The 18,228-nt window shown below is 37.2% G+C and overlaps 1 protein-coding gene across 1 annotated transcript in view; it reads right to left on the reverse strand.

Annotated features, from left to right (window-relative positions):
• Nucleotides 1-17,946, reverse strand: part of Ttc23l (tetratricopeptide repeat domain 23 like) — a 29,924-nt gene extending 11,978 nt beyond the window's left edge. The window contains exons 1-3 of the mRNA XM_026390169.2: nt 17,879-17,946; nt 13,127-13,313; nt 6,731-6,854 (exon numbers count right to left, since the gene is read on the reverse strand). Of these exons, the coding sequence (XP_026245954.2) occupies nt 6,731-6,854; nt 13,127-13,313; nt 17,879-17,946 (379 nt within the window). The remainder of the gene's footprint in view (nt 1-6,730; nt 6,855-13,126; nt 13,314-17,878) is intronic.
• Nucleotides 17,947-18,228: the final 282 nt, after the last annotated feature.

The following is an 18,228-nucleotide window of genomic DNA, read 5'->3' on the forward strand; positions in this document are numbered from 1 at the left end:
TCTCACAATACTTCAGGTAGGTAATAAACTCCTTGAGGGCTAGATTTTGTGTTTTTTTTTTTTTTTACTGTTGAAAATTTTTAATCAAATGAATTTCTAAAGGCAGACACTCAAAGTCCATGTTCTTTCACTCCATTAAAAATTATTGGTGCATTCTGATTATACATATTATTGGGATTCACTGTGACACATGTGTACACGCACATAACAATTTGATCTATTTTATTCCCCAATATCTCCCTTTCCCCTCTTTGTCCCTCCATTTGATCCTCTTCCTCTGCCTTACTGTTTTTCCTTCTATTTTCCCTAGATATCTTTTCTTTTCCATTTTTTTCCCTCTCTAGTTTGACATATGATAGAAAGTGCATGACCCTTCCTTGACTTTCTGAGTCTGGCTTATTTTGCTTAACACAATTTTGTGGATTTTAGAATTCTCTATTCTTTCTGTACCTGACTTTTAGACAGAGTTCATAACTTGTACTTCTTTTCTTGGATTTTGTAAAAAAAAGTTCTGAATGCATAGAAAGTTCCCAGTAATAACAGGCTAACTGATTGATCTATTGCTTCATTAATAATAATCAAAACAGCAGGAAACTACTTGTCCACATTAATGTATTCCCCTTCCTGAACATCTGAAAACAGTTCACCACTGGGGGCCAAACTGCCCTGGTGTTCTCTGCCTGCCCTTTCCACAGAGTTCCCCAGGGCAGCAACAAGAGTTTCACTGCTAGCACCCCTAAGTCTGTCTCACCACAACAGCCATTTGACATGCTCTGCTTTACAAGGACTTCATGTTCTCTTTGGAACCCCATACCAGCAGTTTTAAAACCATTTTTTAAAACGCTCAAACTCTTTAATCTAACTGGCTTCTTCCTCTCTATCTAAAATCTTTCTGCATCTTCTCCTTTTGTAAATAACCTTCCCTTGTCTTTTCTGCCCTTTTATTTTTCCCTCCTTCCTTTCAATATGTATTATGTAGAATATTAGTCTACTCACCAGCCCCTGTTCCTTGGACTCTTCTGGGAACTGGCTTCTGCTCCAGTCATTGTGGGAAGACTGTTCTCCTGAGGTCCCCTTTAAGACCTCCTCAAAAATAAATCTAATTATGATTCTCAGTCCCAGACTTTGCTGCAGCATCAGATACCCTTATTTGTTGGAGGTGGAAGTACTGCATCCACTTGGTCCTTTATAAACCTTCTCTAATTGAGCCTTTGCTGACTCATTTGGTAATGGTCTTTGGGTTCATTGTTCCATTCATGGGCCCATTTTCTTCTTCTGTCTCTTCTGCTTCTCTCTTTGCCTCTCCGAATTTATTCGAGTCCATTAACTTCACACTTATCCTCCATGCTTAGCATTCCCATTCCCCTTTCCAGCTGTGTTCTCCAGCAGTCCTCCACACTTAGGATTTTCTTTCTCTCCTCTCAAGTTTTGGTCCCAAGTGTCGAACAATTAGTAAAACTTTATCAGTGAGTTTCCCTATTGCAATTCAAAATTAATACATCAAAAACTAAACATGATTTCCTCTTCGAGTCTACTTCCTTTTAGGACCTATCTCTGAGAATGGCACCCTCAGGGGCATAAGTCTTCAACTTCACTTTAGAGTATCACTTCTATACAACTTCAATTTAAAAAACATTCCTACCAATTATTTCTTCACTGTCTTCCTTATAATAATCTTTTTGAATAAGTAATTTCTCTATGTTGAAAAGTTAAAATTACATGAAAAGGTAAACATTGAGAGGTATCCCTTCCAACCCTGTTTCTTTTCACCATAATCACCCTCTAAGTAACTTTTTTATTTCATTCCTGTATATCCTTCACTGCATCTTCTTCATGTAAATATAATCCACATTCTCATTTCTCTCTGCCTCTTTCTTATAAAAAAGAATCATGTTGTAACACTGTTGCAGTGTTCATTTCCTTTCCCCTAAAGATGCATCCAGGAGATCTCTCTCTAGAAGTATACAGAGGTTCCTCGTGCTCTTTTTAAAACTGTTGTTGTGTATATACTGCTTCCCCATTGATGGACACCTGGTTTTTGCAATCTTTTACTACCATAAAAATGCTGCAAAGAATAATCTCGTCCATATATTATATGTGTATATTTAGGAAAGATGCCCAGAAGTAGGATTTCTGGTTTTAAAAAATAAATGTATCCTTCCTTCATTGGCTCCTTACTTTGTTACCAGTTCCCTGTCATTAGCCTAGTTTTAGACTTAGGTGACTGAGATAGCTTTCACTCTAGCTCTAATTACTAGACTAAATATTAAAGTACACTTTGATATTTTCACCATCCTGATGGAAAATCTCTAATAATCCTCCCTCCATACCAAATAAATTACAAATTCCTTTACCCATATTTACAATTTCACTGTGTTCTACCCCATGTACCCTCCCTTCCGGGTTCATCTTCCCAGCCCAATTCTTATCCAGCATGCTGCTTCCTGCTGTCTGAAGAGACACTGCATGTTCCTTCTACATGCCTTTGCTCACGTCCTTCTCCTTGACTAGAAATATCCCACCTTTCTTCTGCCACCCAAACACAATTTACTTTTTACAGTCCTGCTTGAATGCTGCCTTCCTTTCTGAATCTACTAATTAATTACCATCTTAGCCAGGAATAACTTCACCCAATTTTTCAAAACCCTTTATTTAAACCAATTACATGACATTTATCTTAAAATGTCTTCTATCACAGGTCTATAGTAGTTCATTTCCACAATTGGTCGTAAATTCTTTGAGGGTTTGTACACATTATATTTCCCCAAGTACTCTTTATAATACTTCACATACATGCTTCTCACTACACCTTCATGGAAAACTATTTATCAAGAGAAATCAGCCTTTGGGCTTGACTCCCTATTCCAATGTTGGAAAAGGCTGAGAGGGAAATGAGGAGCCCAGATCTGATGGCTGTAAAACATGAGCATGTGCAGTGAGGCATGAACGCAGATGCACACGTCCAACCCACACAGGAAGCTGGCTCTTACATTCTGTCCATTTTAAAGCAGTTACAGGATTAATGACAACAAAACTAAGTGGAACTCAGCAAGAATTTTATCCCTCTAAAAGGTTTGTACTTTTTCAAATCCTTATTTGTTTTAGTCCATGCACTAGACCCTGGGGGGAAAAAAAGGAGAGAAGAAACTGGGTAAGGACTACAATGCGATAGAAGCCACTGAGCTACCCTCAAGGAAAGGTCACAATCATCATCTATTCTAGAAGCACTCTAGGCTGGGTATTAGAAATGCTGGGATCAAGTCTAGGCATGGGTATACTATGTGAGTACTTCATTTAACCAGAAAGCTGTTTGTCCATCTAGAAAAATGAAAAACCTTCCTCTCTCCAACCTTTTATCCCAAGTTCTCCATTCATGTAGCAGAGAGAAAAGGATGTCCTCACCATCTTCGGTGATATGACCTGCTTACCTATTTTGACTTAATTTAACTAAAAAAACCTCAAAGTCAATTTGTGGTTGATCATAGAAAGGGTAGATTTCAGAAGATACAAGATAAGCTCCTTCCATAGGCCTACCATAGTAATCTACCCACACCAAAAGCAGTAGCATCTGGCCTTATTCCAGTTCAGATAAGTCTTCCTCCCAAACACTTTCCTCTCTAGTTTAAGTTGTCACGACCTCAAGTCTAAATCAGAGCAAAAGCCTTTTTGAATTTGGGTTCTCCAGGGCCCAAGGAGTGTTCCATGCCAAACCAAGTTTCAATGACCTATCAATTGTTAACCCCATGGTTCTCTCCGGCCTTTACCCTATCTGACCTCTCTCTATTACCTACAGCTGCTGAAACCAACTGCACTTCCTTTTGAAATCCTCTCTTCCCTCAGCTTCCATGATTCTTATATTTCCTTTGTTCCTCTTTTGTTATCCATTCCTTCTTGTCCTCGGGTCTTATGCCCTTTGCCCTCTTCCCCTCTCATTCTGTACACATTTTCTGATCAAAATCATTCACTCCTATGGTCTTAACTTGCTACCTAATTCTTCCCAAACTAACATCTTCTCTGAGCTCCACATCCACTTTTCAGCAGTCTACTGAATAACAAGCCTGTCTGAAACCATACCCAGCAGCTTCTTTTCCCTTCCTCTATCAACCTGCTCTTCATTTTTAATTTTTTATATTTATTTATTTAGGTGCTGGGAATTAAACCCAGGGCCTTGTGCATGTTAAGCATGTATTCTACCACGGAGCTATATACCCTCAGTTCCCAGTCTTAGTCTTTAATTCTCCATTTCAACTAATAGATCAGGACATACTATTTCAATTCTTCCATGTCCTTCCCACTCCGTAATGAATTGATCATTAAATGTCACCAATTCTACATTTTAAGTTATCTCGTTTGCATTCTAACTGCCGTGGTCCATGCCCTCATTTTCATCCATACAGGGTAATAGACTGACTGATCTTCACCTCCACTTTCTCCACTAGTCTAACCTAAAGTTTCTCACTTAACAACACAAGCTAGATTATATTACATCATCAATGCTCTCATAAAACCTCCTCAAACACCTTAATATCTGGGCCCAAATTACCTTTTCAGTTTCACTTCCAGTCAAAACCTGTCTGTCCTAAGATATCTTCTGTTCTAAACTGAATCCTTAAGTCTACACAGAACCTACTGTCTGTGTAAGGACTTTCCCTCTCTCAGTTCCCACTCCTCAGATCCACACATACAGGGCCAACTTTGTATATTATACCATTCTCCTCAAAAATTTACTTGGAGCTACACTCATCCTTCAAAGACAGAACAAATACTACCTTCTCTCTGAAACCTTCCCTGACCTTCCTCAGTGGCAGCACCACTGATTAATATCCCCTGGAACTTTGTTTCCACCACCATTGTGAGGTCCTGTTATAAGACCCTGTCAGCTCTCAAGGCATAGGGACTACTCGTATTCATTTATGTATCCCCAGCACCGAGCACAGTCCTACCAGGCTTGTAAAAGGAGTTCTAAAAGTGTTAAAGTGGTACTCTTGCCATTAAGGCACTGCTTTTTAAAAAAAAAAAAAAAATATATATATATATATATATATATATATATATATATATATATATATATATATATTTAGTGGTAGATGGATACAATACCTTTATTTTATTTATTTATCTTCTTATGTGGTGCTGAGGGTTAAATGCAGGGCCTCCCTCGTGCTAGGCAAGTGCTCTATCACTGAGCCATAATCCCAACCCAAGGCAGCACATTTTTGAGGAAATCAGTTTGAATGGAATACAGAGATCCAAATAAGGAGGAATGAAGCCCCAATAGGGGAATATTTCTTTTTGTTGAGGACCTTTCTTGTATCCCTCAAATCTCACAGATAGGTGGCTACCTGCTCTTCCAGTAAGTGAGGAATCCCTCCTTCTCTTGGCACAAAATAGATGTTCTAACATGGCCTATAACTCACAGCACCACCATTCCCAACCACGTGAGAACTTACCACATCAATTCATCTAAAGTTAAATTAAAAACAAATGAATGTAAAAGGGCCTAAGGATCCCTAAGAAGGAAAATGTGTTGAGATTAATACCTGAGAAGTGAATTCAATTTTAACTTTATCCAACATTCTGAATTTTGACATCTAAGATCATTACAGCCCACGTATATTGGTTCTCCTGCCTTTTAAATCCTCAAATTTCTTAAGTCCTTAAATCACTTGGGCTATATCCCACTTCAGACTGATGACACTAGAAAAAGCCACAGGCAAGCAATTTATATCTATCAAGCAATAACATGCTGATACATATTGTGTACAAGGACATATTCTAGATTGAGAACTGGTCCCTGCTCTCAAGAGGCTTCTATTTCAGAGGCAGAGGCATTTAAACAAAGGGCATTGAATAAAGTATAGTGAATTCCATAGTAGAAGTAAAAACAGTCCATGTAGGGAGACATGGTTGGTCAAGGGCCAAGGATCAAGTGGCCATGACCCTTGTTCTAAAAATGGGTTCTTGCCTCAGTCTGTCAACAAATATATAAGGAGTCTCAACTCTAAAGTACCTTTCTTCATGTAGCTTTCACTTGAGTTCCAGTTTTAGTAAATAAATTCCATCTTCTACTCCCAAACCACAGTATCTTCCAGAAACATAACTTCTATAGGATGAGGCCCTGACTTTCTCTAAGCCAGATCTTCTAAAACTTGAATTCAGTTTTTAGAATTCAAATTAGATTACTGGGTCTGCTTCCCTGGTGCTGGGAGTACACGTATCTTCCTATATTTTCCCTATTGATCTGTGGCTGGAAACCCTGCTTCAGTGTCTTGTTTATAAACTAGGGATAATAACAGTAGCTCCATCCAAGATATATTATAAAAACTTAATAAAACTACCTTTGAACATGTCAAATACTCAATAACTATCATTTTCTTTGTTATATTTATTACTAAGACTTGCTGTCTGCCTTATCCATGGACTCTCAATTCTCTTGATGAGAGACCCTGTCTCAAAATAAAAATAAAAAGGGCTGGGGGTGCAACTAAGTGGTGGAGTGCCCCTGCGATAAATCCCTAATACTACACACACACACACACACACACACATACACACACACACACACAATCTCCTAAGTGTCTCTGAGAATTAGAAACAACCAAAAAACCATTATATTGCCAAAATAAGAGGAAGGTACCCTCTCAGTCATCTCCACCCCCAAGGAGTTGTGTATAGGTTCATTTTGGCTTCATAAGCTGTCCCACCCAGATCCAGCTGGGGAACCAAGTACCTCTTAGTACCAGGTAGCCATAAGCCAGGTTGGTCAAAGCCTGTGCACATTTCCAGTGTTCTTCCCCAAAAGCAATTCGAGAAAGGATGACACACCGAATCAGCTCCTTGTTTGCTTGGATAGTCTGTAAAGAGCAAAAAAGTCATTGTGCTTTTGGGAAAGGAGGAAAATCTCTGTCATGTCACTAGAAGATAGGACTAAATTTGCATTCTATCATTTGCTTCTTCTCACATCCAACCCATTAAGTCCAGGCAGCTCCACCTTACTGCTGTGTCCTAAAACCAAGCTCTTCTCATTTCTGCCTTGCATACCTAGTCTCAGCCACACTCATCTTTTACCTGGCTGGCTAATAAGAGCCCCTTCTAACTGCTGCCCCTCTTGTCTTCCACAGTCCATTTTATACATAATAGTCACAGTGACTTCTTTTAACTTCTTATCATGAAAAACTTCAATGGCAATATGGAGAATGAATCACCCAGAATCATCCGTTATTTACCCATGGTCAATCCTATTTCATATCTATATTCCTCACCCATACACCCTTGCCTTTTATTGTGTTTAAGCAAATTAAAGGCCTTTTTACATTTTATCAAAAATATCTCATAAGCCAGTGTGGGCTCTAATCTGTGCATGTCTATAATCTCAATGACTTGAGAGCTGAGATGGGAGGATTGCAAGTTTCAGCAAATTACCAAGATCCTGTCTCAAAATAAAAATAAAACGGGCTGGGGTGCAACTAAGTGGTGGAATTCTCCTGCATTAAATCCCTAATACTACACACACACACACACACACACACACAGACACACACACACACACACAATCTCCTAAGTGTCTCTGAGAATTAGAAACAACCAAAAAGCCATTATATTACAATAATTCTTTAATATCACTTGAAATAGGTAAAAAGACAGGCTACTTTAGAAATCTAATATTTTTAGCAAAATTTTGTAGAGGGACACAATACCTTTATTTTTATTTATTTATTTTATGTGGTGCTGAGGATCGAACCCAGGGCCTTACGTGTGCAAGGCAAGCACTCTACCACTGAGGTACAACCCCAGCCCATTTTTAGCAATTTTTTAGGGGGAGGGGGAGAGAATTTTTTAATATTTATTTTTTAGTTTTTGGTGGACACAACATCTTTATTTTATTTTTATGTGGTGCTGACAATCGAACCAACCCAGTGCCCTGCGCATGCCAGGCGAGCGCACTACCGCTTGAGCCATATCCCCAGCCCTTTAGCAAATTTTTAATGATCACACATGCTGAGGTCAGTCTCTTTTAAATTTTTTTTTAATTTGTTCCTTTTAGCTATATATAACCGTAGAATGTATTTTGACATATCATACATATCTGGAGTATAACTTTGCATTTTTATGGTTGTACATGATGTGGAGTTACATTGGTCATGTATTCATATATGAACACAGGATAGTTATGTCCAATATTATACTGTCTTTTTCATTCACATCCCCTTTCCCTTCCCTACATTCCCTTTTGTCTAATCCAGTGAATTGTTATTCTTCCTTCCCCCATTGCTTATTGTGTGTCAGCATCCACATATCAGAGAGAACGTTCAAACTTTGGTTTTTGGGGGATTGGTTTATTTCACTTAGCATGATATTCTCCAGTTCCATCCATTTACTGGCAAATGCCATATTATTCTTCTTTATGGCTGAGTAACATTCCATTATGTATATGTACATTTTCTTTATCCATTTATCTGTTGAAGGGCACCTAGGTTTGTTCCATAGCCTAACTATTGCGAATTGAGCAGCTATAAACATTGAAATGGCTGCATCATTGTAATATGCTAATTTTAAGTTCTTTGGATTTAGGCCAAGGAATGGGATAACTAGGTCAAATGATGGTTCCATTCCAAATTTTCTGAAGAATCTCCATACTGCTTTCCAGAGAGGTTGCTCCAATTTGCAGCCCCACCACCAATGTATGAGTGTATCTTTTCCCCCACATCCTCCCCAATATTTATTATTACTCATATTCTTGATAATTGCCTTTCTAACTGGAATGAGATTAAATTTTAGTGTAGTTTTAATTTGCATTTCTCTAATTGCTGGTGATGTTGAACATATTTTCATATATTTGTTGACGGATCATATTTCTTCTTCTGTGAAGTGCCTGTTCAGTTCCTTTGTCCATTTATTGACTGGGTTATTTGTTTGTTTGTTTGGTTTTTTTGGTGTTAAGTTTTTTGAGTTCTCTATATATCCTAGAGATTAATGCTCTATTTGAGGTGCAAATGGGAAAGCTTTTCTCCCATTTTATAGACTCTCTGTTCACATTCTTGATTTTTTCCTTTGCTGTAAAGAAGCTTTTTAGTTTGATATCATGCCATTTACTGATTCTTGATTACATCTGTTGTGCTTTAGGAGTCTTGTTGAGGATTCAGTTCCTAAGCTGACATGATAGAGAGTTGAGCCTACTTTTACTTTTAGTAGGCACAGGGTCTCTGGTTTAATGTCTATGTCCTTGATCCACTTTTATTGAATTTTGTGCAGGGTGAGAGATACAAGTTTAATTTCATTTTGCTACATATGGATTACTAGTTTTTCCAGCACCATTTGTTGAAGAGGCTATCTTTTCTCCCATGTATGTTTACAATGCCCTTGTCTAGGATGTATGTTTGTCTCTGTGTCTTCTATTCTGTTCCACTGGTCTTCATGTCTGGTTCTGTGCCAATACCAGGCCATTTTGGTTACTATTGCTCTGCAGTATAATTTAAGGTTTGGTATTGTGAAGCCTCCTGCATCACCTTTCTTGCTAAGAATTGCTTTGGCTATTCTGGGTCTCTTATTTTTCCAAATAAATTTCATGACTGTTTTTTTTATTTATATGAAGGATATCATTGGAATTTCAATAGTAATTATATTAAATATGTATAGTGTTTTTTGGTAGTATGGCCATTTTGACAATATTAATTTGGCCCACCAAGTACATGGGAGATCTTTCCATCTTCTAAGGACTTCTTCAATTTCTTCCTTTAGAGTTCTGTAGTTTTCATTACAGAGGTCTTTTACCTATTAGTTAGATTGATTCCCAATTTTTTAGGCTATTGTGAATGGGATACTTTTCCTAATTTCTCTTTCAGTTAATTCATCACTGATGTATAGGAACACGACTGATTTATGGGTGTTAATTATACACCATGCTACTTTGCTGAATTCACTTATGAGTTTTATACTTTTTCTAGTGGAGTTTTTAGGTCTTTTGGATATAAAATTGTGTCATGGGCAAATAGGGATAGTTTTGAGTTCTTTTCCTATTCATATCCTTTAATTTGTTTCTTCTAATTGTTTTGGCTAGAATTTCCAAGACTAAGTTGAATAGAAGTGGTGAAAGAGGACAAACCTGTCTTGTTCCTGTTTTTAGAGAGAATGCTTTAAATTTTTCCCCATTTAGAATGATGGTGGCCTTGGATTTAGCATATATAGCTTTTACAATATTGAGGTATGTTCCTATATCTCTATTTTTTCTAGTGTTTTGAGCATGAATGTTGAGTTTTGTCATGAGGTCAGTCTGTTGTGTCTCTCTTCTCATCATAGGCTTCATCTCTATCCATACTATTTTTTTTCCTATCGTATTATTTGTTGAAGAAACTGGGCCTCTTTCCTCTAGTATTTGCTACAGGGGTGAATTTTGTTGACTGCATCCCAATGTTGTCATTTAACATTCCCTCCATTATCTGTTCTCCATTTATACTGGTAGTTGGATTTAGAAGTTTGGTCAACTTTAGCTTTGAGTTTTTTACTTCGTATGTATGATATATCCTTCCATCAGAAGATAACTACCATCCAGTTGTCTCTCTCTCTTTTTTTAGCACAACTACATGGGCCAATTCATGAAAGATTATAAAATTCTCATACCATAATTCTGTCATTCTTTCTTCATATCTTAGCTGGAATAATTCTACATGGAGAAATTTCTCCTCATGTATTTTCATAGTTATAGTACAGTTTGTATTAGAAAGGCAGGATACCTGGTTTTTATTTTTATCAGCTTTCAAAACAATTTCATTCACTAGCATCCTCTAAAAGTGACCAAATACTTTATTATTATAAATTTATAAAATTTTAGACATATTTTATGTGCCAGCATAATCTTTTAAAATGAATTAGATCATGTGACTCTCCTGTACAAAACCCTCCATAGCGTCTCACTCTTTTATTTTTAATGGAACCCAAAGTTCCTACTATGGCCTCCAAGACTCTATTTAATATGACCCAACCCTAATCACCTCATTCATTTTCTACCTCTTTCTTCTTCTCCTCTTATTCGCCTATGATAATTTCTCTGACATGAATGTGTCAACCTAATTTCAATGTAGAATTTTTGCATCTACTATAATCCTTTCTTGGAGCACTCTTTTACATAGTTCAGTCTCCTGTTTTTTTCATTTTGTTTAACTAATGAGGTATTTCTTGGCCACCTTTCTAAATTACCTTTCTCTGCATCACTCACTGTTCCATTACTGATTTTTTTCTTCATAGCACTCACTCCTAGTTCATATTATATTAACTATGATCTTTATTTGTCTATTATCTGTCTTCCTTGAACAAATAAGCTTATTCCTCATGTTCAACTCCTTTATGCCCAAGGCACAGAGGAGATTCACATTCAATATTTGCTGAATGAATCACTCTAAGGTTGGGGTGGAGGAAAGAGCCCCTCTGCCACTGTGGAGCTGATGGGCAGAGCTCCAGAAACCACAGAACTATACCTTCAAGTCACGTGTTTCAGTGACTTTACAAACATGATCATCTATTGGCTGCACAATTCAACACACTCAGGCATTTATTTTTTGGTGAAATGAAAATAGCACTATGAGGAATAAAAAGTGCAAAGTTTTAGCCTTGGTTCTAATATTTACTAATTATGTTTTTTTGAGATAGATCATCCTGATCATAGTTTTCTTTTCTGAGATTGGAAACCAATACTATCTACCTTAGAGAGTTATTATAAGAAAAAAGTCAGCATCTATGTGACCTAAATTTGTTAAGCACTATCTAAATGAAAATATTAAGTTCCATTTTGAGGAAAAGGCATAATACCATGAAAAAAATCACAGAAATGGGAGCTCAAAGCTTTGAGTTATACCTGACTCTGGACAGTCTATATTTATCCCCAAACTCCTGTGCTCAAGGAAAAATGATCCCACCAATATGGGCTTAGAGCTCACCCCAGTGTTGCTGCTGCTGGTGGTGGTACTCCCTTGCCCTTCTGGTTGGTCTGTGAGTTCTGAGTTGGGTTACATTTCACTCCTAAGATCTAAATCTTTGTTATTACTCAAACTGGCTAAGGAGTTGTCAAGCCTCCAAAGCTCACACTTGGAAATCATGACAGACAAAATGTTTTTCTAGTTTGGATGTGTGACATACTAATAGTTCCAGCCATGATAGTCTTTTGCAAGGTTTCTAGATAATTTATAGAGGTAAGCTTATAGGTGTCCATCTTGAAGAGGTATCAGTTTCTATGATATGCTTCTGAGGTGCCTCTCAGCCCTTATCTGCAAGAGAACACATTAACTCTGAAACCATTATTTCCTCTTGACCTGGAACAGACAAGAAGTCAATATATGAACTCTGTTGATAAATCAGGCCTAGAAGCAAGCTGATGTCTGTGTTCTAATAATAAAAGTCAATATGTTGCTGTCTCACGATCCTGGGTTTTGAACACTCTTGCTTACACACTGGCTCAAAGATCTTAGATCCCAAGGTGTTGACTCACTCTTAGAAATGCATACCTAAACTCTTTGATCTCTGACGCTACTCCTTCCTGCTTCTGGTCTTTTGGGTGTTTTATGATTCCACTGTAACCACAAGCACCCTACCCATATCCTTTACTGGCCTCAACCTAGATTTCTGCTTGGCTACCCTTGTTCTTAGCCTCCTGCCTTGATATCTTGGCCCTCTAGTAATTTTCCAAGTAGTATCATCCTGAAACCTTCCAGGAGAAATCTTAAAAATTAATTAATCAAACTTAATCCTATGGCAACTGGAAGAGGCAAATTAATTCTTATTTAAAGCTAGGAGCACAAATGCTCCAGGGAGGAATAGATGGTGAACCCTGTGGGGAATTGGAAGGTGGGTTGGCTACTCAACTGTTCCCTGATTTTCTTCCCATTTACAAAGAAATGTAGCATTTCATTTTATTTTGTGTGCTTCATTCTGCCTACAGTGAATGCAGAGATTCTCTAACCATGGGCATATTATTTTAATTCACTTTTTTATAACTTTATTCTATTTATTTATATGTGTTGCTGAGGATTGAACCCAGGGCCTTACACATACACAGTGAGTACTCTACCACTGAGCAACAACCCCAGCCCAATGGGCATATTTTTATGTGGAAACAGAAACTTAATTTTTATCTTACCAGTTTTTCCTTAATCAGCTGAGTTATTTTCTTCTGGGACTGAACTAGTTTTTCTTTGGGAAGAGACATATAGTCTGTGCTTATCTCCTCCTCCTGGACTGCAGGATCTTCTTCACTCTCTTCAGACCCATAAGTGGGGTACAACTCATCTGTCTGCTGTTGTGCTGGGATGGGGGTTTGCTGTGACCTGTGGGTATGAGAGGGACATGGAGTCAGACTTCACAAACAAGAAAAAATTGAAGGCTATAGTACTCCCAACTAGAGGATAGTGACATGTTTTCTATATTAAACTTGAAGGAATAAAGACAGGTCACTCTCAAAGCCCAGCATCCAGCATAACAATGTGCTGATTAAATTACTCACTTTTGGCAAACTAGTCACCTGCATTAGAGTAACAGCTCTGCCATTTATTTACATGATCCTGAACAAGCTAGCACTTAATCTTCTTCTTTGTAACATGAAGTTAACATGAATATCCACCTGATAAAGCTAATTAAATGAGGTAATATTCATATTGATTTATCATGATGATTGGCATTTAGCAAGTGCTCCTTTAACATAAACTAATACTAATATAATTAGCTCCATGATTTATTTCCTTTGTCTACAAAATGAGCAGATTGAATTGGAAAATCTCAAACATCCTGAAATTCTGATCCAAACCACAACAGAAAATAAATATAGTGAAACGAGGGATAGGGAATTAACATTTTGAGGCTACATTTCATACATCCATGTCCATCTTTTATCTATGTTAAAAGCTTCAAAACAGAGTGGCTAACTAAGTAAAGAGGATGAGTCCTACTAGGGCGAAAAGGAGGAACCCTACACTGGGACAAGTGCATAGTCAGGAGAGAATTGGCCTCCTCAGTTGTGTTAGAACTAAACATGGTGAGAAAGAGCTAACTGAAAATTTCCCTCTCTCTCTTTCTTACACACTTGAAAACACACACACAAATTCACATACAATGTAGATATCTGACTTCAATGTGAAGATATCACTTTAATTGTGAAGAGGTAATTGGATTTGTAAAGATAGCCACAAGAAATAATCCTATACAGTGAAAGAGAAACAGAATTCTAAGATCTTTAGAGTAACAACAAGTTTCTCACAGAAATAACCTTTGTATTCACAGTAGCTTTTTAAAAAATCCAACCACTGCAAAGTTTTAAAACTGAAATTTATCTCTATTTTCCACAGATAAAGTAACATATGCTTATTTTTTTAAAGGAAAATACAGGAAAGTATGAAAGGAAAATAAATGTCAAGTGAATCTTTTACATCAAGTTTGAGAAATGATACACTAACATCCAGAATCCTATTCCAAATGACCTATCCATGCAGGTGTGCCAAGGTGTGTGGGCAGGGAGTAACATTTCTTCAGGCCAGGCCCAGGCAGGATTCCTTTCTTCCCATAGGTAAGTGTGCTTTCAGTGGACATATCAATTCAATGGAAAAGCCAGGGAAAGTTGGCAATGTGATGTAATCAGAGGTGTTTTCCTCCTTAAAAAAGGGCTTGGGATATGGCTCAGTGGTTAAGCACCCTTGAGTTCAATTCCCCGGTACCAAAAAATAAAAAAAAACAACAAAAAACTCTCCTCCTTTCTGATTGAGGGATTTCATATCATCCTTCAAGACATAACCCAGATGTGACCTCTGCCAAAAGTCTTTCCCTGGAGTAGTGACAAAGAGGCACTCCAAAAGGCTTGCAAAAATTTCTCTAAGCCCCTATAATATAACAATTATAATACAATTCATACTATAGTTTGGTTTTTTGTTTGTTTCTTTATGTTGTTGTTGAGTCTTCTTTGCCTTCTAGCAAGTAAACTCCACCAGAGGATGGGTTGAGTCTCATTTGTTTCAAAACAGTGCTAAGTGGCTCACAGTAAATTCAAATAATAACTTGTTACATATTGTGATTGGATACAGAAGGTCCCCAAAAGATTATGTGTTGGAACCATGGACCTGTTATGGCAAGGTTCAGAGGTGGGGCTTTCAGGCGATGATTAGGGATCTGATTTCATCAGTGGAATAATCCACTTAGTGGATTCATCCATTGAGAGCTGAAGGGATTACTGGGATCTGGGACATAGATGGAAGAAGTACTCACTAGAGGTGTGCCCTGGAAGGGTTTATCTCAGCTGCCAGGAGCTCAACAGCTTTGCTCTACTGTATCCTTCCACCATGATATTTCTGTGATTGTGCCAGTCGGCCATGTGCTGAGAGCTCTAAACTGTGAACCAAAATAAATCTTTCCTCCCCTAAGTTGTTCTTGACAGTTATTTTGGTCATAGCAATGAAATGCTGATTAATATATAGAATGAGTAAACAAATGAAAAAGAACTTTATAATGTCTTTATAATGTTTAAAAAATGCTGAGAAGAGAGGAAATCTGTATCAAGATTAAAACTTAAGAAAATTAACCAAAAACATTACTCCCTCTATAGAAAATTTTGCTTGAGCTGCATTTTTTCATAGGACTGGAGCAGAAGATAAATCTATTAGAGTAACCAAATCTATAGGGGCAGTTTGCCAGGAGGAGTATAACCAGAAGAATTGGAAGTTGTACTCCATGTATATATAATACGTCAAAACACGGTCTACTGTCAAGTATAACTAAAAAGAACAAATAAAAAAAAGAAAGAAAAAAAAACAAGCAGGTTTGATGAAGGATTTGCCTTGCTAGGCTTATAAATTATTCCATATATGTTGCTATGGCAAATATGAATTCTGATAAGTAATATTGTATTCATTATGAATTATCTGATTATTTCTAAGATATTCTATTGTAAATACTACATTTTAAAAATTGCAATTGTTGTAGTTCTATAACATTTAAGTTCAAGGTATTTTATGAGATAGTATATAATATGCTATCCAGAAAGGTAACCAGTAGTTAATGTGGCTATTTGGAACATGAAATGTAACTAGTCAGAACTGAGATGTGCTATTAAGTGTAAAGTACACACTAAATTTGAATTATCATGAATAAATGTAAAAATATTCCACTAATAATTTTATATAATATTTTTAGTGAGACATGTAAAATATATTATTTTTAAGTTTAAATTTACCTGTTTCATTTTACTTTTTACTATGGCTACCAGAAAAATTTAAATTGTGCATTGGGCTCTTATTTATAATTCCCATTATATTTCTATTCAATAGCACTGATACAGAACAATGGTTTGTATGTAAAGATGACTTTATACCCAGAGAACATTTGGCCATAACTGAAGACATTTTCAGTTGTCCCAACTAGGACAATGATGCTACTGACATCTTGTTATGGTTTGCATATAAGCCCCCCCCCAAAGCTCCTATGTTAATGTAGGAATATTCAGAAGTAAAATAATTAAGATTATTAAAGCTGTAAATAATCCATCCTAGTTTGAATGGGCTAACTGGTTGGTAACCGTAGGCAAGTGGGATATAGCTGGTGGAGAGGTAATAGCTGGAACATACCCTGAAAAGGTTCATCTTCTGTGTGGCCCCTCCCCCTTTCTCCCTCTGCTTCTCTCATTACTGTGTCCTGGGCTTCTTTCCTCTACCATGCTTTTCCACCATGATGTTCTGCCTTATTTTGGGCCTAGAGCAATGGAGTTGGTCAATTATGGACTGAACCTCTGAAACAGTGAGCCCAAATAAACTTTCCCTCTACAAAACTATAGGTATGTGTGTATTAATCTGTGTGTGTGTGTGTGTGTGTGTGTATACATGTTAGACAGACATACATTTATTTATTTAGGTATTTTGTACTGAGGACTGAACCCAGTGCCTCACATGCACTAGGCAAACACTCACTAAATTGTTCTTGTCAGATATTTTGGTTACAGCAATGAAAAGCTGACTAACACACATCAATTCGGGTACATAATAGAGATGCTGCTAAATATCCCTCAAGGCATAGGATATCCCTCCAAATCAAAGTTATCTGACTCAAAATGGCACCAAGGTTGGAATAATCTGGAATAAAGAAATGGATAAAGAACGAGTTTGGAATCAGACTGCATAGTTTGAAAACCATTAACCATCAACTAGCTGTGTGACCTGGGCAAACTGCCCAACCTCTCTTTATTCTTCATCTATCAAAGGTAGTATTCAAAGGTGGTATCTCATTCACAGAGTTGCTAGGAAATAGGCATACAACATATGCTCAAAAATGAATTATGGTTTAAAATTTTTAATTTGTTATCTCTTTATTTCATGAAGCAATTTTCTCACAATTTTATTATATTTTTCTCCATGACTTTACCGGTCTTATTACAAATAACCTATCTTTGTTTTTACTGGGTGCAGTGGCACACACCTATGATCCCAGCGGCTTGGGAGGCTGAAGCAGGAGGATCGCGAGTTCAAAGCCAGTCTCAGCAATGGCAAGGTGCTTAGCAACTCAGTGAGACCCTGTCTCTAAATAAAATACAAAATAGGGCTGGGGATATGGCTCAGTGGTCGAGCATCCCTGAGTTCAATCCCTGAAACCAAAAATAAATAAATAAATAACCTATTTTTGTTTTTAAAAACTTAAAATTTTTGTAAATTAGGGAAATAAATAATTATCTTCTATATTGTAAAGCTGAAGATCCAAATGGATACTACACCATAATTACTATTAAAACACATCACAGCAGAACTTTCTCTTCTGTCTAATGTGCATGCATAGTTTCACCCAGGCTTGCCTTAAGGGGGATAGGGGTCCCTGTGTTTCTGGCCAGTGAGGGAGCATGATGTCAGGGTTCTGTGGTACTTACCGATGGAAGCAGGAGTCCCAGTCAATGTCATTGTTAACAGTTGGGATATAGATGGGGCTGGCTTGCATCTTCTTCCTACCAAGAGTCACACATGAGATCAGCTTTGGGAGAAAAGGCTTAGGAATTTGTACTATTCCCCTCCCCCCCATTGGCTACTACTAACATTAAGTTTAAAGTGCCAAATATAAATCCACAAATAGACTATACAAATTCATGTATGGAGATTACTCAGAAAGCAGAACATAAAGACATTTGCAAAAAAAAAAAAAAATCTGACTTAAATTTCTTTTTCCTAATTTCTACTCTAGAGTACTCTCTAAAATGATTTTTTTTTTTAATCGTTGTTGTTC

Source organism: Urocitellus parryii, chromosome 1, assembly GCF_045843805.1.
Source record: "Urocitellus parryii isolate mUroPar1 chromosome 1, mUroPar1.hap1, whole genome shotgun sequence".
Lineage (NCBI taxonomy): Eukaryota > Metazoa > Chordata > Mammalia > Rodentia > Sciuridae > Urocitellus > Urocitellus parryii.